General features: G+C 39.4%; 1 protein-coding gene across 1 annotated transcript in view; it reads left to right on the forward strand.

Moving 5' to 3' along the window:
• Positions 1-22102, forward strand: part of gpr153 (G protein-coupled receptor 153) — a 31498-nt gene extending 9396 nt beyond the window's left edge. Inside the window, exons 2-6 of the mRNA XM_080031558.1 lie at positions 6330-6964; positions 9963-10392; positions 13622-13811; positions 17049-17233; positions 19652-22102. Coding sequence (XP_079887684.1) covers positions 6591-6964; positions 9963-10392; positions 13622-13811; positions 17049-17233; positions 19652-20485 — 2013 coding nt within the window. The 5' untranslated portion in view covers positions 6330-6590 and the 3' untranslated portion in view covers positions 20486-22102. The remainder of the gene's footprint in view (positions 1-6329; positions 6965-9962; positions 10393-13621; positions 13812-17048; positions 17234-19651) is intronic.
• The last annotated feature ends 768 nt before the right edge of the window (positions 22103-22870 follow it).

Below are 22870 nucleotides of genomic sequence, written 5' to 3' on the forward strand. Positions count from 1 at the left end.
CTTTTCACTGAAAGTCACAGAAATAGAACGATGACAGTGAACCAAAACAGAAAGGTGCAGGTTGGGAGACAATAACCCGTGGAAAGTGCTCATTGTACACAAGTATATACCTTCATCCATTGTAGAACCATCAGTATCAACATTTCATAGTTCTGCTGACATGTAAAGGTGTTTAAGGGTGCTTTCACACCTAAAAGTCCGGACCAAGTTCCGAACCAAGGTTCAATATTTTGGTCCACTGTGTGGATTTGATCCGCTTAGGTTTGGTTTCACATTGCAGTTTGGCCAGTGGACTAAAGAACTTTCCACGACGTACCTATGGACTGCATCTCCCTATACTGGACATTGATTGGTTTGTAGATGGGCGTGCGTCTGACGGCTGCGTTTCTATTCAGTGGTAGCCTATAGCCTTCATCAGTTTGTATGAATGAATGAATGACGAAAAATGTATTAACAGATTAATTTCCCGCGGAGCCCAGAAAAAGTACACCTCCCGCTTTGACTTCAGTTGTACATAGGCTATAGATAAGAATTATATATTAAAAAATATGTGCCCGTCTCCCATCAACAACCCCCCGCCCTTGCTCCTACAGCTCTCCCATCAGAGGCTCATTGTTACTAGAATTATTTCATCAAACTACCCAAGTGTTTGAATAATTGAAACTGAGTCAGGCCTTCTTGGAAGCAGGTGAATTTACTTGCAAACAGCATACAAGGGTCAAACAACAATGTACCTGGCTTGATACATGGTTGAATACATCGAATGAACAGTGTACAGAGATTATATGCAAGAGAAGGTGGTGTGTGCGCAAACACATACTAAGTTTGGTGTGTCCAGCCCTTGTTTTTGCTGGCGAAAGCAGAAATGTTTTTAATTAGGCAGATAACAGGATATGGGAAATTTAGGGAGTCTTTTCTTACTGTGCACATGAATGCGTCATACCTCTGTATGTGCCAAAATCTTATTAGGCAGTTTCTTCTTCAAGGCTAACAACAACTTGAAGCAAAACACTTTGGTTAGTGGGACAAAGTTCAACAGCCAGAAAGCATGTATTGTGCATTAAAATATTATACAATAAAGCAAATTAAATTCTGTTAACATTCCACCCTTTTTATAATATTTAATGCAACTTTTTGCAACACTTCAAAGCAAAAGGGCAAAGCATATGAGTAAATATATTTCAGTCAAGCAGAATAATATCAAGTACATCAACATCACAGTTGTGAAAATGCAAGTTTGTGTACTGGTGCCACATCGTCTATGTACAGTTTCAGAGAGGACAGTTTTTTGCAGAAGCCAGGGAACAGGAACCTAGGTCGTCTTGATGGTCAACAAGTCCCTTTTGTGGCATTTTGACGCAAAGTGTCCTTCATATCACAGTCACTGGGGGAATGGTTATGTAGGATATTACCATAACCGATTCAGATTGTTCCTCAGTGTCCAATTGTCCTTATTGAAGCATGGTCAGCTTCGTCTTCTCCTTGCATCTGAAACAGAATGAATTTGAGCAGTAACATGTTCTCAAAAGAAATGCTCATCATTCTGCCAGGGTTGTTTCTAAAATATCATCCTATCCATTTTGCTTGCTCTAGATGTCACAATTAACGCACAACAACATTTTAGGATAGGTTTGATTTCATTCTTCCACATGGTTGTCTGTGTTTGGGCAGCATTCAAGCACACACAGGCAGGCAGGCCCTCCCTTTTCTGCATGGGACTGAATCACACACACACCACATTCCTGAGAAGCTCTCTACTTCTCCAAATCTGACATGGTGTTATAGTTTGTTCTTCAAATAACAAAAGTTAACATGTAGGTTAAGTATAGGTGTCTTTACAGTTAACCAGTTTTTGAATCAATTTATATCAACAATACACATTATGATCATATTTTCAGCATAAAAATCCCCTTTAACTTGTAATTCAAATCAAAAGCATTGAACAAGTCTTTTCAGTGAACATTTTCATAAAAAGAACACAAAAGGACGCTTTTTTGTAAGTTTATGCTGGAACTTCAAATGATTGACTGCACCTTTAATCTTTAAGGTTCACTATGGGTCTTGGATTGGCAAGATATTTAGCTCTAAACTTTAAAGCGTTTAGCAATTTAGTCAGAACTCTGGTCATCTTTAGGAGACAAGCATTTTATAACCCATCATAACAGCATAACAATTGTATGCACACTTACAAAACCTTCTATCTCCCTTCCCCTACATACTTTTTCTTTCTTTATAACATCCATAAACAATCAGTTCCAAACAATCTTTTTCCTCTTACACTTTCAACAACATTCTCTTATCATCTCTTTGGCCACCACCTTTCTCTTTACTGTTCACGATGGGGGCTTGGATCAAATGTAAAGTCAGATATTTGATCATATGTAAGAGGGGCAGTTGCTTACAAGTAATTTAATTTTTTTTAAATGTAAAATCTAATCAATTTAACAGGACGAACACCCCTATTCCCTCCAATTGACTAACAAAATTCACCAATTTAAAACTAGAACACCCTATGTGATGTATTCTAAACAAAACAAATAAGTCTACTCTGCAGTTGTAGACTATTGACAAACATAACAAAACAAAACAAATAAACAACCTGTCATAGACTAACTCCCTGGAGCAGTACTATATCCCCAGGCTAAATAACAACAAGCAGCCAGATATCAATTTGTTTCCACAAAACCTTCCCGAATTACAAAGAACTCTCAGTTTAATGGAACAAACTATATCTGTCAGAATAAAGGGACCACCCTCGACCCCACACTAATGATCATTTAATTACGTACGTGAGACTTTTGTTTTTGACAGTGTAAATTCTCAAACACCAAAGGCTGAGATAGGTTTGTCTCTAGTGCATCTCCCCAAACACTACAGGTTGAGATAGGTTTGTCTCTAGTGCATCTCCCCAAACACTACAGGTTGAAATATTTTTCTCTTTAGTGCATTTTCCCAAACACTACGATCAGTTATTCTCCCTTACGGTAAAACCATGAGAAATACTGCTTCATAAACTAGTTTATCTACCTAATACATAAAACAAAGGAACTACCATAATTCCTGGACAAAACAAAATCAGCTGTTTATATTCACCTGATTTCAAGAAAGCCTCGACTCGCTCAGTTTTGGCTCTGGATTCCGTCACCCCTCCTCCGTCCAAGTAGAGTCTGCAGACAGCCTCTTTTGTAGCTCTGTTTACTGGAGGTCTTTTGTCGAGAGATCTTGGACTCCCCCGTCTTCACGGTGCAGGCTCTTCTTGTCCAGAGAAGAAGATGTTGGATCCGGCAACTCGAAGGACCATTTGTTACTAGAATTATTTCATCAAACTACCCAAGTGTTTGAATAATTGAAACTGAGTCAGGCCTTCTTGGAAGCAGGTGAATTTACTTGCAAACAGCATACAAGGGTCAAACAACAATGTACCTGGCTTGATACATGGTTGAATACATCGAATGAACAGTGTACAGAGATTATATGCAAGAGAAGGTGGTGTGTGCGCAAACACATACTAAGTTTGGTGTGTCCAGCCCTTGTTTTTGCTGGCGAAAGCAGAAATGTTTTTAATTAGGCAGATAACAGGATATGGGAAATTTAGGGAGTCTTTTCTTACTGTGCACATGAATGCGTCATACCTCTGTATGTGCCAAAATCTTATTAGGCAGTTTCTTCTTCAAGGCTAACAACAACTTGAAGCAAAACACTTTGGTTAGTGGGACAAAGTTCAACAGCCAGAAAGCATGTATTGTGCATTAAAATATTATACAATAAAGCAAATTAAATTCTGTTAACACTCATTTCTCCTCTTTGTGACTGGCGATAGCCGGCCAGGACTTCCTGTAGTTGGTCCGAACCATCCAAAAACTGCTTTCACACTGGACACTGACCAGTATAATCCGGATGGAGACCAACTCTTTAGGTCAGACCAAGATCCTCCTGTTTAGTCCGGACTGTAATCAGTGGGAGGTTTCACACCTGTAATAGGTTCAGATCAAACTAAAAAGTCAGACAGTCCGGTCTAGGTAGGTGTGAAAGCACCCTAATGGAGAAAGTGTTTGACCTGATCTGTGGGCCTGAAACAATGCATGCATCAAAAGAAAAGGGTCAGGGTGTGATACACTGTGAAGCATGTTACCACTATGGGAAATATAAAGAGAGGGTGTCAACAGAGAAAATGCTGGTGCTGCAATACTGCCAGCCGCTATCTTGTGAGATTGAGAAATATGTGCAAAGCTAAAATTAAAAGCGAGGAATCCTCTCAGGGTCTAAGACCTGAAAAGCCATTGACCTGGAACTCTGGCTGGCTGAGAGTCACACAAGTACCTCTCGACTGCATATCACTTCGGTCTGTTCTGTTGTATTTGACAATGGCTCTCACTGCCACCAAACTGATCTCCTCATTATTAAACCTATTGCTCCTATTGCAGGCAAAACAGTGCTACAGTGCTACTGACAAGGATTTTTCTTATTTCCCTCATGGCACCAGTTTATAGGTAGACTTGGGAGGGATTTGGCTAAAGCTGTGGTGGACTGTGTGTCACTGTTGCTGTATTCAGTGTTTGATTTAACTGAGGTTTTGATCAAAACACAGACCACGGGCCGGCCCATCCTAACCATCTGGGGATTCCTGGATCAAAACTATGACTCATTCTTAATCTTTTCATGTCCCAGCTCAGTCAAATGTGTTTTTTGTTGTGATTTTTGATGGCGAGACAACACTTTCTTAACACAATGTCTTCATCTTCAAATGCTTGTGAAATAATAGCTTTGTTATCTTTTTATAAAATCTGTTTGCTTTGTTCAGATTTACCCTGGCATATTACAATTGATCTTGTATACAAAAGTTGTGTGGACCACAGGTAGCTTGTTTATTTCACTTGTAGGTGCATTGTGTTATCCTCTGCTATCCAATAATGAGACACTGTTGTGCAATGTAATTTTGGCATCATTACTTTTAGTAGGTGTGATGATGTAGTACCATTGTTTAACTTTGAACAATCTATGCCACATATTCCTTTGAACAAAATTAAGACTTCACACTTGAATTGTAACTTGGAAACAAATTGGCGTTTCTCCACCCTTGATATAAAATAAAATAAAATAAAATAAAATAAGTTTGTTTTTATATAGCCCAATATTCCAAATAGCCATTTGCCTTAGTGGGCTTCACAGTCCATATACAATATGGCACCCTGTCCTTAGACCCTAAGCTCGACTGAGGAAAAACTCCCAGAAAAAAAAACTGAAAACTCTGAAAAATCACTTGAGTTGGACACAGGTCCTGAGGAGAGTATGAATGCCTCTTCATTAAAACCTCTTGCATTAGCAGGATTGAATTTGATTGGCTGGCAGATGTTTAGAGTGCCATCACAGTGCCATAAGAGCGAAGAGTGAAAGAGGAGGATTAGATCAGTGGAAGTGAGAGCAGGGCGGTGATGACCTGGCTCTTATCTTTTCCAGTGTCTACTCTCAGGCGTCTTGCCCAGAGCACATTAGGACAAGCCAAAAGACAGGAAATAGATGTGACAACATGCCCCAGCTGTGCCAAGCATTTTTCACTCTGCAACCGGGGAACCAAAGCAGTACTTCAGTCAGAACTGTAGCAAGCATTTAGTGCATATTATTTTGATGACTGCTTATAACAAGATAAAATGCGATTCGATCAGGGGTAGTTTTGCTTTAGAGTCAAATCAAGACCCTTTCTGACACCATCAACAAAAAATAACAATAAGTACAATTGCAGCTAGGAATAATTATCCTTACAGGAAAAAGATACTGTATTATATTTACAGTGAAAGCAGCAGACCTTCACATCTGAGAAGCTGGAATCTGCAGATGCTTTATATGTTTCTTTCTTGATGAATGACTTGCACAATTAATGAATTGTTCAAATTGACTAATTGTTTATGCACTAACTGTAAGCTTCACATTTTACTTTATGGTATTTGATTCAGGGTGATCCTATAGGATTACACTTTAATATTATAAAAATATATTTGGTTGTGTAGATTCACTTCTGTGACTTACGTTTTTTTGTAAAACTAGTTACATATGACTGTAGCTAGCTTTATGGTTTTCTCTGTTATATCAATTGCAGCATGTTTAGAATAAGCCCTGCTGACTGATTACTGCTCTGTCTTACTCTTAAACACTTGAAATGGATGTGTTTCAGTATAAGCAGTAAGAATTTTTTTTACTAACATTACCTCAATAGTTTACTGGCATGAGGGATTATGTCTGATGAAAGATTCATTTGAAATGGTCTGACTCATATCATTTTTTCTTAACATCCTTAGTCACTCTTACTCTTCTCTCACTCTCTCCTTCCCCAGCCTCAGGCTTGTTTGGGAACTGGCCCGGCTCTTCCATCCTCCCCCCTCTAACATCCCACGGCGTTGCACCACTAGCATGTCCTTTCCCTGCTGTGCCCGTCCCATGGAGAATGCACGCCCGCCCGGATAGGATGCCTGCCTTGCCCAACACCCTGCATCCCCTCCTGCCCATCACCACTTCCTCCTTCTCCTCGTGTGTACCTGCTCTAGCCGACGGTTCCTCGCCGCACCCGCCCCGGCACCGCCCCACCCTGCTCCAATATGGTGGATGAGGTCACCACCATGAAGGATGACGTCATCAACGCCAACACGCTTGCTTGGCTGGTCTGCTCGGGCGTGTCCATCCTGGCCAACACTTGGAGCATCCTCAGCGTCAGTGCCAAGCAGAAGAAGTGGAAGCCGCTCGAGTTCCTCATCTGCACGCTGGCCGGCACGCACATCCTCAACATGGCCATCCCCATCACCATGTACTGTGTCATAACGCTGCGCCGCCAGCACTCCAACTACGAGTGGAACGAGGGTCTCTGCAAGGTCTTTGTCTCCACCTTCTACACTCTCACGTTGGTCACCTGCTTCTCTGTCACCTCGCTCTCTTATCACCGCATGTGGATGGTCCGCTGGCCTGTGAACTACAGGTAAGACACCCACAACAAAACATTCTGTTTATGCCTGACGTATGTCTTTTAGTATCTAGCTGGGTATCAAAAGGTAACTATATTAAGGTTTTAAGATATTTTCATCTCAGATTTCTGTCTTCACTTCAATAGAGTAGAGGTGAATGAAATATAGTTATGGGGCTAACTGCTCACAGCATTAAAAATCACATGAACAAATTCTAAAGCAGCAACTTGTGTCAGAAACAATTTCCTGGTCGCTGTGGATAATCCAAGGCTCCACAGTTTTTATTGGACCTACTTTCTACTAAATAATTAGTCTGCATTTAAACTGTTGACAGTGTATACTGTGGATTATCTCCAAGGCTTTCCATAAACGCAGTTTGTGCCGAAGCCACCTCGAAAGACAAGACTGACATTTAGGCTGCAAATTTAGGTCCCCACACTGCATTTCTTAGCAGATGGTTCAGTCTGGATGGGGCCGCTGTTTAGATAAGTGTCTTTTGTCAGCCTGTTAAAATCGAGAGGAATTTTCTGCATGAGGTGAATCTCTGTCTTGCAAACACATCTGCTGGTTGCAGTTAGTTAGGGTAACACCTTTTAAAACCCTCTAGACTGAGCAGCTAGCTTCCAGCTTTGTCTGACTCCGCACAACAAGTGATATTACTAAGTAACACTGAATAATAATGATCTGCTTCACCTCACATTAACAGTCAGCCTTGCTGCACTAACACAATTTTGTTCTCCCAAGACATCTGATGTTCACATTAAATCAGCACTAGCAACATCATTGCCTGTTTTGGAAAAAATGCACGTTCTGTGCTGATTAATATGAAGAAGCAGCCATTATTTGAATCTTATAAAACACAGTGTTTTCGGCTGCTGTTTGATGTGAAAATTCAACTTTCACAATCTCATTTAATGAAAAAAGAACACTATTATTTTGGCATTCATCTTGCATCATTACATTGAAGAGAAGATAAATCAATTAGCATTTTTTTATTTCTAAATTTTTACGCTAATCATTTCTGATTTCAGTGTAACGGTACATATCTTGCCTCACTCTTCCTCCTCCTGCTGAAAAACAAAGGGATTGTTCTTGCCATGGCATCAGGCCTACTGATGCTCAGCCTGTAGTCAGCTTGGCCAATTTTGCAGATAAGCAGGCGTCAAATAAGATATGCAAACTTCCTCTTAGAGCTAGGCTCAATCTTGCTATCTATATTGCCTGTGCAGCTGTCATTATTGGCTGATGCCCACACAGAGATATCAAGCTTCACACAAACGCTTCTATCTCCCTCGTCCCTCGTTTGACTCATCTGACTATATCCTCTCTCATCTCGTGTCTGGAAACATTGGCTTTCCTTCTCAGCATCTCCTCTTCTTGTCTTCAAGTTGCTTTTAACTACGTAATGTTGGAGTGAGAGCTCAGGCCATGCACCATGTAATTGCGCCACATTTGCCTTGCTGAGGTTGCACGGCTGCCTTGTCTCTGACATTAACACATGCCGAAGGCCTGAATTATGAATTCCACCCTTGTATTTCGGCAGCTGTTCTCATCACCCCACGCTCACCATCTCTCCCTCGCAACTCTCTTTCTCTGGTGATAGATTCAAGCAGCGTGGTGACGTAACCATCGCCTTCGTATGTACCCCAGGCACATTCAGGAAAGGCTAGCATGATTACTCACGGTGACAGCAAGACCTACATGTGTCTTTGCACAAAGCCATAGTGCAAAGGCAGAGGCTAATGCCGCCCCCTCTGTGCCACTGCCATTGTGTCAGTGCATGTAAGCTAATGCAGTTGTAGAAACACATATTTGTAATTATATTTTTGACTCATTTTGTAGGTGAGGTTGAGATACATTCTATATCCAGCTAGTCCTGCTCTAAAGGATTTTAATGAGAGTAAGGATATGGGACGTGCTCTTGCTCTCTTTAGTTTGTCTTCCCCAATTGCTCCTGGACAATTCACACTTAAGGAAGCATTTACTATATTCCTCCATCACAAATTAAATAGGAGGGGGGTACTTTTATGTAAACTGTGGCATTTTGTTTTCATGCCTGTTGGTATTATACCCACAAGATACATCCAAAAGACTGTCTTCGTATTGTACAAAACTAAAAGAAGGTGGACTCTTTTTGTATGATTTGTTCTTGATTCCTTAAACAGCTCAGCACTCTTTGGGTGAAGGTGTTTTGGCAGGATAGCACAGTATTTCGTCAAGTTTGAGAACACCATTAACCGCCTGACATATTTCTAGATGTACGCTTGTGGTTTCAAACATTGAAAAGTGCAACACCGCCGGAGGACACGAACACATTCAGCAAACTACTCGACTGTGACAATTACTTGTAGGTGAGAGGAAATAGAAATCCCTTCGTGGTGAAATAGACCTAAATGACAAATAGACCGAGGGATGTGTAAAGCAATCTATCATCAGCAAAACATCGATTTCCCTCTATTCAGCTCCAGTTTATCTAAGTGATGACTGTGTAGGATGGTGCTTTTTCAGCGTATGTGTCTCAGGTGCAGATCTACCATTTTGTTTTGTTTACAGAATTTTTTTTCCATACTTGTAGGTATGGTGTGAATATATAAATATTGACTGTATATATACTGTATATATAGGTCTCTCTGGAGAATACAAATATTTCTCCTCCATATTAAATAGAACTGTACTGTCAGACCTCTCGTCAGTGCCTGAATTTTATCATGCATGAGGCAATTTAGCACACGGGAAAGTTGTTGGCACTCAATTTGCTGTCATTATTTACAGCAAATTGCAGCAAATTCTGTTTTGTAATATGTTTAAGAATTTGAAACATTCTTGCATACACTTTCAGTATTACTCTTCAAAGACCCTGCATAGTTTGTGTGAGGGGCATAGCGGAAGAAGTATCATGACTTTTCAGATTAGGATCTTAAGCAGATACACACAGAAAATAGCCCAAGCCATTTACAATTGAAGGCCTGACAGCAGTATACTTCATATTAAAATCTGTGCTTCTAATTCCAGGTTGAGTAACACCAAGAAGCAGGCGGTGCACACAGTGATGGGCATCTGGATGGTCTCCTTCATCTTGTCCACGCTTCCAGCGGTGGGCTGGCACGACACCATTGACCGCTTCTACACCTCTGACTGCAGATTCATCGTGACAGAGATCGGTCTGGGCTTCGGCGTGTGCTTTCTGCTGCTGATCGGTGGCAGCGTGGCCATGGGTGTGATCTGCATTGGCATCGCTCTCTTCCAGACTTTCTCCATTCACGCGGGCCACAAAGCTGACAAGAACAAGTTCAACGTCCCCACCATAGTGGTGGAGGACGCCCAGGGGAAGCGCAGGTCATCCATCGATGGATCGGAGCCTCTCAAACAATCATTGCAGATCACATACCTGATCAGTGGTATTGTCTTCATCTACGACTTCCTGACTGGCTTCCCCATACTGGTGAGTTCACTGCCCAAACATGATTTATTTTGATGCAGAATTTTTTTATTTTTTTTGAGACCTCTTGGAGATATTTGAAGATCTCTGAGACTCTTCTGCCCTTTTGCTTCACAAGTAGCAACATCATTTCCTAATACAGACAAACAGTAGATTCAAAAAACTAAATCTGATTGAATTTGAGGCAAGAAAGATAGTAATCCATTATTAAATGCAAATATGAAATTATATAAAGGAAATTATTATAAAACCAGACAATGTCAAGTGTCGGTGGTGTGTTGAACAATTAGAAAATTATAGTCTTAGAGAAGGTTGCACATTCCAAAAATGTTGCTTTAAACCTGACAGCCCAAAAAAGATTAACATAACTTCAGGTTTACAGCACAGGAGTATTTTGATTGTTATTTTTTCAGAAGGTGTGTAGGAAATTGTTGGAACCCATTTATAAAACAGAAACACAAAATGAGCATACAGTGAGGTAAAGGTGATAGCAGTCATCTCTGATTCAGACTGACTTGCTGAGGGGAACAGCTCCTGAAACCATACCAGACTGTTTTATCTTTTATATTAACGTTTTCTGCTCATCTAGAGCTGCAAGTACAACAGGAGTGTGTATGGATGTAGTGTGTGTGTCCTTTATATACAGTCTATAGTGGTCGTAGGAGAAGGAAGGAGTGCTGATTGTATTCTGTCTATATGTTGTCCAGGGCAATTCAGATTTAAACAGTTTGGTGTGTAGGTCACCAGCTGTCCCTGCTGTTCCAGATAGAGGTGACAGTGGAGCACTGGAATCATTTCCCTCTGTTGTCTTTTAGGGAACTCCAGGCTTTTAAAGCATAGAGTCACTTCCTTTTACTTCCTAGGGAACCTGATCCGTCAAGTGCATTGCCGGTGAGTGAAGGAGCAATGTTTCAGTAAGTCCCTCGCCATTTGGTTTGCAAATTCCAGCCTCAGGTTCTCATCCATTTTTAATGTGTCAGTTTGTTGGTTTCCTATGCACACTTGAGAGCCTGTTGAAAACTCAAGGCTTATTTCTTGTGATGCAGCCAAACCATTCATCTTAAAAGCAAGACGCCAGTTAGAGCTTTTCCCATCAGGAAAAAAGGTCCTTGGACAGTGTCCTCGGCTTATGTTTAGGCTATGTGAATTACAGTCTAAACTTTTAAATCAAAGTATCTATTTTAGTGGTAGAGGTTTTGTCAAATGGCTTTGACTTGGCTAGGGTAGCACTCTATTACATCTAAGTGGGAGAACTTTATGTGTATCATAGTGCCTTAGCGTCAGTTTATACATTGCCTTCGTTCTGTTATCATTTGTACAGGCCATCTGTCTGTAGTCAGTTTTACATTAGACAGACCTTTTTTTAATGAAGTGCCGTACACCTGAGGCAAGCAGAGACGTCTGTACAAAGCACCACTATATCTGCACAAGCCTTTAATGCTTGAATCTGAAACACCTAGCAAGTAGTACTATGACACTTAACCATATAGTGTGGCAGCATAGCTCAACATATCATAACAATTGTAATAATATGCAGTTCACAAGCAATACCATGCTATTTTCATTGCAATTCTCATTAAAGCCTTAAAATAGAACAATATTTTCTTATGTTCCGGATATGCCTCATCTCTTGAACTTAAAAATAAAATTGGAGAACACAATAACGAACAGGCTTTCAATGGGAACTTAAATAGACCTAAAAGTCTGTTTTATTAAGAATTATAAAGTTTACGTTTTTGCTTTTACGAGACACCTCAGTGAGTTTTTTAATGTTACTGATGTGGTCATTTTCAAAATAGAGATCGCTGGGTAGCATGTCAGTGTTTGAACCAAAAAGGAATATGAATAAAGGTGTATAGACTAAATGAAACTCCTTGGTGGTAAGAGTTAAATACTCAAAAACTGATGCGTTCACAGCTCTTTAGGCACCACAGCTGCTGTTTGTTGTTCAAAAGAATCAACTTTAATGCAAGACAAAACATGAATAGTAGAAACACCACAGTATTTCTACTATTCGTTGAGGAAGAAGTTGAAAACTTTTCTGGTCCTACCCCCTCTTATTTTTTAAAAATGTTTTCACAGAAAATAAATATTCATTTTGAATCAATAAGTGTCTATGATGTTCAGCTCGTCGGTTAAAACAAATCAAAGCTTTTGGACAAAACAAGAACAATAACAAGAACAAAATAAATGCCTGCTAATGGAAAAACATCATCGCTCTAAAACCAGCATAGCCTTAAAACAATAAAAATGGATTATGCATTCTGACATTAGAATGAATGAAACTCTGCTGGATATCCATTCAATTATTATGGTCTCGAGCTGAAAGTGCTTTAAACGTCAGCCGGTGATATGTTCTGATAAAAGGAAAACCTGTGTTTACCTGCAGCATATTTAGTTGTCCACGCTGTCTGCCTCACAGTTTTAAGATTGGGTCAACTCAGTAGACAAACAAGTTCAACACCAGGTTGAGACTCAATAACTACAACTTGTCACATAGCGAAGATGCCGGAGTACGGCCGGTGCTCCAGTTCAAGGTGACGCCCGAGATAATGGGTTTGGACTTAATCATTTTGATCAGTGTCTTGGCCCCATGCATTAGAGATAAGGACTAGACACTGAACCCGCCACTTATAATGATCAGGTAAAGGACTCTGTTGCTTCACAAAGGTACATAAACAATGTTACCTCTGATGCTTGGTGTAAAGAAAAAGACGAACCAAGGTCACCTTTCCCTGCACTTAGAAGCAGTTCAGTGGCTAAATGCAGAGATTAAATTAATGAATAAGATAATTAGATAAAATTACTTTCATCTAAAATCTAATGAAGGCATCTGAACCAGGTATGACATTTTTTAGAATTGGATCACAAATTCCAAACATCCAAATTGATTATTTCTCATTTCTAAGTCAGGGGGCAGCCTGTACATCAAGTGTCCACCACTATTTCCTTGACTCTATAAAGGCGGACATGGATTGCTTTGAGATACACAATAAAAGTACATCATTTCTAATACTTGGTTCATACTGTGCATATTGATTGGGGGTTTACTTTACATGCCGCATAGGATTCATTAGATGGTTGCGGCCAACAAGGAAACACTTAAAATTCAGAAAAGTTTCAGTAACAGGAGTAGTTGCACTGTTTAGCCCATTCAAATAATCATATTGAACAGAACTTTGCTTTGCTGCGGTTTGGTTTCTTTCCGTAACCCTTTGCTGACCCTTCCCAGGTGGTGAGCTTTGCCAGTCTGAAGTTCGACCGCTCCTACAACTGGATGGTGCTGTGTGTGCTGTGGTGCTCCATAGCCCAGTCCATCCTGCTGCCCATGTTCCTCTGGGCTTGTGACCGCTATCGGGCCGACATCCGCATGGTGTGGGAGAAGTGCGTGGCCATCATGTCCAATGACGACGTGGATGAGGGTAAGCCACTGTCGGTCCCTCTGCCTCCTTTTACTCCCTCCTTTTCACCTTAAGATGTGCATATGGATGCTGATTCCTATTCCCTAAGACAGCTCAGTGAGGCTCCAAAGAGTAGGAGTTTGTATTGTTAAATGCTCTCAGAGGGCCTGCACAAACTAAGAATTGGCAAAAGTAGTTCCAAAGATAATTCGCACTTACAATCGGAGGTAAAATTGCAAATAATTTGCCTTAGTTGACAGTTAAAGACTAAGCACATTTCTCTGAATTGAGGGTTTAAGAATAAATATTCATTTGTGTTTAGAAGTGTTCTGGACTGTCTTTGGTCATAGGAATTACAGTGACAAATGTGGCATCTGAACATGTATGGTTCTATCTCTTGGCCTATGGAAGTGGTTGGTGGCAGCAATATTACAGGAAGGGAACGGAGGATAGGGGTCATCCTGTATCATGCCTTGAAGCCAGATCATTTCAAAGTTTCCGGTCGAGCGCAAGATCAATGAGACTTGCACGGATAGATTAATGCTTTCATTGTTTTATAGACAGAAGTATGATAAACCTGTGATTCTTAGAAACAAATTAGATTTCTAGCTCACAGTTTCTGAGGCAGCTGTCACAAAACAGGTCTGTCACTATCACAAGTTATACTTCACCAAAAATGTATCATTTTGGAATGAAACACTGACCATCTGTAGACTAGAAACGGCTTGTAATAGTGTCAAAACATTCGTAGAAACCATCCAAAATCACATTTTAGTTGTCTAAAGACCAACTCTTTACAGCCATATCTGGGCATAAAGTTTTTTGTTTTTGATTGGCTACAGAAATGTTACCATGCCGCTGATACATTATCTTCTTAAAGTCACATTCTGTGCTTTGAAATTTATTTTTCTTCACACACCCTGAAAAGAGCTGATATGCAATACCTTTGAATATTCTAAATAGTTTTTCTCTTCTGGTCACAAATACTTGATGATAACCGGCTTAGAAAGAGTATGATGATTTTATAAACTTTTATTTTTATTTTTATCATGACCACTGGATTATCTGTCATAATTTGAGAAGAAATTGGTATTGTGAATTACAGCATCTCTGTAAAGCACAAATGTATCGAAGGATTCTAAATCATAGACACAACATCATACTGTACCTCATCTACCAGAGGTGGAGATCTCTATCAAACATCAGGCTATAAACTAAAGACATTTTTAGCATGAACCAATATATTATATACAATGAAAGTTACAGCTACAGCTTTAGTTTTTTAATGGCAAATGTGTATTTTTGAGTGATTGATTTTTCCATTTGTATGGGGATATGGACATCTTTCTACCATGAGTTGTATTTGAACCAGGCCTTGAAATAATATATATTATGTAATAAAAAATATACATATATAAGACAATAAATAACCATGAACATAGGATAAGTTATTACATTAACAGTTTATTTAGAGGGACATGTTCAACAGTTAGTAGAATTATTACGAAGACCTTTCAACAACAGCAATCATGGCTCATCACTTTGGTTAAACATGTTTCTTTTACATATTTAGTTTCATTTGAATGGTAAGTATTTCTTATATTTTGATGTATATTGAGGTCTGAAATCAGTGGGCAATGTTATCATGTGACCTATCATGTGACCTTTGTTGTCAGAAGACAAAACTGATGTCGGTTTAACATCAACTTTTGTTTGTAAAATATTTTTTTCTATGTGTTTGTGTGTGGTTTGTACTTTATAAAATGCTTCACTTTGCCAAACTATGAGATTGATGTCAAAAAAAGGATGAAATATTGCTGGACAAAGGACATATTTAGCTTGCAGCACTTTTTTCTTTTCCACTCCAATGCATTTAAACTGGGCAGTCTTTCCTCTAAAATGCCCTGGCATGAGCGGATGATAAAAGAAGTGGTTGCCCATTTCTTTGTTAGCAACCAGAGTGAAACAAGAATGATTGTAGTAGAGCTGAAAATCCCTTTCATGTCATAATGATGGTCATATTTTCCTCAAGTCACAAAGGGATGCACCCAAGTTTATTCTTGGGAAATCTCAACTTAAATAAATATCAAATTAATTAATATTATATATTTATTTTCACATATGCATGATTTTTGTTTGTTTTGTTTTTTTGTTTTTTTATATTTAGGTGATTTGGATTTCCACCAACTGATCAGATTATACTGACATACATAGGAAATGACTGTATATTTGAAGGCAGAAGTCTCAGTTAAATGACACGGTGAATATATGACTAATAGATAAAAGAGAAAGAAAGAGGTCCAAGACTTGCATCTTGCATCGCAAACATATGAATGTAACATTTCACCCAAGAATGACAGACACTTTAGCAAAATGTGGTCATAAAATGAGGTCACATGATAATCATAGAACGGTTTATGGACTGGGTCCATGATTAAATCACCATCATTCAGTATGAACCATCTGTCTTTCCCTATTGGCACTGTTTAAACTCAACCCAATCTGAACCCTCTTCTCTCCTCTTTCTAACCCTTTCAAACCTTTTGATTCTCTCCCTTTTGACATTCTTACTGATAACTGCTCATTGTCCAGCAGGAGCCATGTAAAAACACAAGGCAGTCCATATTCTTTGTGATAATTAACACTGCCAGTTCTCTGCTTTTTTTTCCAGAGGGCTTGCCATGTATAACTCATCACAGTTGTATGTATAAGGATTGTTTCCTGTTTTTCCAAAGCTACTGACTTGCATGCCAAGCTGCCTGTGCAAATAGCTCCTTTCATCTTTCATCTTTTTTTGGCCAACATTTTCCACAAGATCAGCATTTTACACCCATCTCCAATTGATCTTATATCAGACATGAATGCAGTAATTAGGAAAACAAACATGTTAAATGGGTCTTTATACAACAAGAACACTTTTCAGACATTTTTATGTTTTTTTTATTCCAAAAACCCGTAAACCCTGTACCTTCAAAGATTCTTTACACAACTATTTTGGAATTGTTTCTCAATTCAGAACCAATATGGGGCTTTTACCCCCTAACAAAACATGTCAATTGAATTATCCGTCATTTTTGTAGAAAAACCTTTTATGATCCAAACCTCATATTCCTGAGCAGACCTGCAGGAAAAAAAATCAACAAATCAGAGAACAGTTTAACTTGTCTCTCTTATCTATTCGTCTGTTTGTCTGTCTGTCCTGTGTATTGAGTTCGTTGCTCTCTAATTCTGATGCTCGTGCTTTTCTGCACTTTGCAGAAAACAGCCAAGATGGAGGAATTCATGCCGACTTAATATATGACAGACCATATGACTATAGCTCGGCGCCTGAAATCGTGACGGTAGACCGTAATGCCAAGTATGAGTTCTCAACCTTAGAAAGGGGGGTTCCGCAAGGTTATCCATTGAGGGAACATCAGGAAGATAAAATGCAGTATTTGCAGGTATATTTTTATTGATTTTCTTCATTTGTTTTAATGATCAATTGAACTATTTTTAAATGAAAATGCATTGCTTATGTGCATGGTGAAATGGCCTTGTGGGCCTTTGAAGTATCTTGCTTGAATTTTCTGGAATCAACAGACATTATATGATCGTGTATCTCCCAGATATGCCAAAGACATTTTGGTCCTTTTTATTAGAATCAAAAATACATACTCTGTCCGACTAATGTTTGGTAAATATGACCATCAACAGTCCAATCAACATTTGAGATGTGCTCCATTTGTCAACAATTGTGTCCAGCCATACACCTACATTCAAGTTACTCCATCCTTATTTTGTATGAGGGTAAGAGTTTAGTAACTGATTTACCTTCTATATTTCAGGGCTACCTCAAGGTTTCAGGAAAGCACTTTAAATATCTGCTCATGTTCTTCCCAAAAGCATTGTGTCCATTGTATCCAGCATCCATCCCAGTCAGATGCAGAGCTGTGAAATGCTCTTTTTCAGCATGCATTAACGCCAACACTTTTATAATATGCAGCCTTCTAGAGCAATTCAACAAAACAGTATTTCTGCTTCGGTTCGAATACTAACTTCTCTATGAAAACTACACATTCGGGTCCAGAATTAGATATTGATTCAATATTGACTTAATTAAAAAAAAGTACTGATTAATGCAGTGATTATGGTGAAAATCTTGCTGGACTTGGCCTGGAAGTCTGTGGTGAGGATATGCAACTGATGCAACCTACACAATATTAACTTAAGCAAAGCATCTTAACACTGTGTCATCTTTGTCAGAAAACAACTAAGCAAGGGCTTCCATTTCTCAGTGTAGCCTGCAGCTCAAGCAGTTTACATTTACTTGAATAATTTTCTTATTGAATATAAAAAAGTAATTGTCAAATTGGTATTATACTCCAGATGTCCAACATAATGGACTTTTTCAAACACCAAGACTTCTACAAGATTGGATTTCTATTCAATTTGACTTATTAAGAAGCCTTCAAACAGAGATGTATACAGTAGCTCATTTCATTAGACAAAACCATTACTCCATCCATTGTTTTTGTGTCCGATACACGTCTTCACGATACACATCCAATTAATATGATTGTAAAGCAATATTTAGCTGTTTTATCCCTTACTGTATATGTGTGACAGTGAAACAAGAAAGGTGCATTTTGTGATATCTGTAGTAAAAAGACTGACTGAAGTGTGATACATTGACATTATTTGTGTACCTGCTAGAAGGGTAAGGACCCAATTACACCATGAATTAACAAAACACTTAAAATCATTATTAAGTTGCACCTCCATTTGAGAATTGCTATGGCACTCCTCAAATGGTTTGATTGCAAAATAAAGCTTATTTGGCTTTATTGACTTGTGCGTTTGTGTGTATGCCTATGTGCGTCTTCATCCTGCCAAGTCTGTCCTACATCTCAATTCGTTCAAATGCTTGTGCTGCCCTCTGCTGTTAAGCCCTCCCACCTTATACACTCGATGCTACTGTATCGTCTGCTGTCTCATTTCTCTGCATTTACTAAAACCCACCACAGGGGGGCAGGCTGATATCAATCTTGTGGCTCTTGACGTCACCTTGACAAACCCTCTCTCTCTTGCATAGTTGTCAGAACAGAATGGAATGTGAGTATAACATGTAGAGAATAATCAATTCATCAGTATTCACCTCCAAATATAGGAGTTGGATACTGGTTCAGTAATAACCCTGTTGATGTATGTTAGAATGTAAACAAAAAGAAAAGTTCATCCATGTCTGAGGGATTATCAATAAGTTAATATTGCACTTAACAATTTGGACAAACAACTTATATGTGCAACATGTAGGATTTTACACAAACACTACACCTCAATCAGGGTACCAAAAATAGAATGAATGAATTTTTCAACTAACCTGTTTTTCTGTTTCGAGAACATTGTAGAAAAAAGTTTTTTCACTTAGCTATTATTAAAAAGTAATGATAATAATGTTTTACAACTTTTTGCTTATTTAAAGGTGGAGTGAGTGATTCTGGAGAATGCTTGTTGTCAAAATCACTTTTAGTCAAAATCAGCTAATATCTTCTTACGATCTGCTTCCTGTCCATACTGTGTGCACGCTATACAGCCTAGTCTCTGTAAAATGGTGTGTAAACAAATTGTATATAAACAAGGGGGCCCGACGTAGCTAGAAACATGCCCGTTTACAGCGCACACAAACTACAGACAGGTAGCAGATCGTGAGGAGATATTCACTGATTTTGACAAAAAGGGCTTTTGACAACAAGCGTTCACCACAATCGCTGACTCCACCTTTAATGTGCTTACTTTATTTGTGTGCTTGTAGAATTGTAGGTGAATGAATGTCAGTGGTATTGATAGACTGAAGGGCCGTGTCTGTGTTTTGCCTCCAGGTGCCCCCTACAAGAAGATACTCCCACGACGAAACCGACATGTGGACCAGCGACCTGATCCCCTCATACCTTCACCGATGGGGCTCCACCGAGGACATGATAGTGAGTGCCCACTACAGCTCCACCTTGCCACGCCACGAGAGGCGCAGGAGCAGCCTGGTCTCCTACCACGAGGAGAACCACCATCACCATCACCCGCATCGCAAGCGGCGACGCTCTGAGGACAGCATGCACTCCCTCAAGCACCTGCCACGGGTGGTCTGTGACGGGGAGCGCTACGAGGACGAACTGCGATGTTTCAGCCGCGACGAGGTCATTAACTTTATAGATGAGACACCGCTGCCGAGCCCCAGGAAGAGCCCGCGGCGTGCCTCCACCATCTCGCTTATCCCCAATGTGTATGAACAGCACTCAGTCATCCTCCCTCACTTCACGCTCACTGACTTTGAGCGCGAGCCTCAAGCGCTCAGGCGGCTCTCAGAACATAAGAGGAGCAGCAGTCGGGGGAATTCGCCTCAGGGTTCCCCCAAACCAGACAGACCTGCTGGGAAGAAGAGCCCCGGGCCTTGTGGTAAAGGCTGCCGGGAGCGCCCTCGAGAAGGGAGACAGCAGTGTGAAGGGGGCTCACCCAGGCGCAGCCATCAAGGGCACTCTGCCTCTAGGCCCCGGACAGGCGGTGGAGCGGGGGCTGGTGCTGGACAGGAGTGGGGGCATCAGAAGCACCACAGCAAGGCCGAGAGTAAAGGAAGCACTAACAGTTTTGTAAGCACACCCTCGGCTTCGTCCTCGGGATACATCACCTTTCACTCTGATTCTGTCGGCTCCACCACCTAAAAGCAACTTTTCCCTGTTGTTAATATCAATGTTATTTCTGAAGTTATTCTAATAAAAACCACTGGATTATTGGTGGCTATCAGACAATGACATATGGATTATTTGGCCTCATTACTTGTGCCACTTACAGTTCTACTATATATACTTTACCACCAAATATCTGTTTTGCTTAATGGCCTTGGGAGCTTTGGACATAATTTCTGAATGGGCCTGACATCGATTTCATATGCAGGCTGGTGAGGAGGTTTGATGGTCTTGTTATCCAGCTTTCACATCACAAAATATCCACGTGCAACACTTTTTTTTCCAGCATTGGCATGAATAAAGGCATTTTTAATGGCGTGATCATTCCCACATCTTGTTTTTGCTGTTTGATGTTGTTTCTTATGAAATGCTCAACAAATTGGAGGAGGCCGTTGGTAGGGTGGTGTTTTTTTCTTTCTTTTTTTGTACTTAAGATCTCAAAGTTAAATTGTATTTTATTTGGGGTGTACCGGCTATGTGTTTTGGTGTATGGACAAATTTGCTTTGAAAACCAAATTTCCCTGAATAGTGCCCATTTTCCTTGAGATTGACTTAGGGACATTACACATTATACATTTTATTGTGATCATGGTGTACAACTTTTCTATCAAAACACCCTATGTTGAAGTAAACAGAGAATGGTAATCCCAAACTCTTTGTTGCCTAATAGTTTTAAATTTACTGTGTGAGATATTGAGATATAACGTGAAAACCCTTAAATTCTTAGTACAAATGTGAATTCAGTTTTCAAAGATTGACATGTCATGTATATATGAAGGGTATTGGACTCATGGTTTTGATGTTTTTTGTTTTTATAAGACCTTGTTTTGGAACATTTCCTCCCGGTTCTTCTTCATATCTGTGTTAACTTTGGAGATCATCAGGCACAACATTGGTGACGAAACATCAGACCAATACAGATCAATGCAGATCAATTGAGGAAGTCAGCCTGACCTCGCCTCTATTTTGTTTCAGCAGCCAACATGTAAGAAAGCACCACAGTTTTTTAAATAGCTAATTAAAAGGGCAAGATTTCCAATTGTCCAAAGGATAAATAATCACACCCTTCAGGCTGATAACATTAGTATATCTGAAATGCTCGTGTTGTATCAGAAACCACAAAAAAACGGTCACAAATTAAAAATGTTGTGAATAGAATGGAAACTGAGTATAATTGCAAATTGACTAATAGTAAGTTGTGTCTTAACAAAAAGCTTATAAAATGCACACATGCTAAAGGTTCTATTCTGTGAGTTTTTTTTAAATTGAGAGACTTTTTGATACATGAAAGAAAAAGTGTGGGAGTTTAGATTTATTAAATGATATCAGTAACACTGTAAGGACTATAATGCAATGAATAAAATTAAATTGCATACAAGCTTTCTCTCATCTGAATGTGGTCATTTTAATGTTTAGTTTGAATTCTCATGTCTTAGGGTACCTCTCACACTTTGCAGCCTATTCAGCTGGACCAGTTCACTTAAATGTATTTCTCTTTGGAAACATATAACATCACATTCCCCTGATAAACTTTGCTATGTCATAGATTTTTGCACCTTGTTGTGTTTACAATATTAAAATATAATTTTGTAACATATTAAATTATTTATGACTCAAATATGTATTGTGTTAAATGTTATACTTTTCCTGTTCACAAAATGACTTTGTTAAAAAGATATGACTAAAATGAAATGATTAAATGAACCTCATGATGCTTCAGAGTGTGTTTTTAGAAACTGCAGAGAATTGAGAGCCATAGGCTACTGCAGGCAGTAGGACCATTGACTGCAGTATATGCATCTTTTCAAAAGCTGATTTTTTCCCCCTAGGAGTTTGAGCGCACCATGATGGACATAATGAAGACATAATGTATATTTTAATTTCATTTCATTTAACTTTTATTTATCCTCGAGAGGCCAATTGAGGGGTGACCCTCATTTACAATGACGTCGAGTTCAAAATAAATTCAAAGAAAAAACAATACATACAACATATTCAATGCAAATACATCAAATACACAACAACAGGTGAAGAGAAAAAACTATTGAAACATTTACACAGTGGTGAAGAGTGGCAGCAATTAAAATAAAATGGGTGAAAGTACAATATAGCCTAATAAAAACAGTTACAGGTAGAGTTTGGCAGATTTAAGATAATTTGTTTAAATTGGTTAAAGGATATGAAGGTATTTAGTTTAATTTTTTGCTGTAAGTTGTTCCAGGAGTCGGGGGCACTGAAGCTAAAAGCTGTCTTTCCCAGCTCAGACCGGGCTTGTGGGACATAAAGCATAAGCATGTCAGTGAAGCGAGTCTGATAAAGCTCATCTGAAATTTGCAGCATTTCTGTTAAATAACGAGGAAG

This window comes from Ammodytes marinus, assembly GCF_949987685.1.
Source record: "Ammodytes marinus genome assembly, chromosome: 7".
NCBI lineage: Eukaryota > Metazoa > Chordata > Actinopteri > Uranoscopiformes > Ammodytidae > Ammodytes > Ammodytes marinus.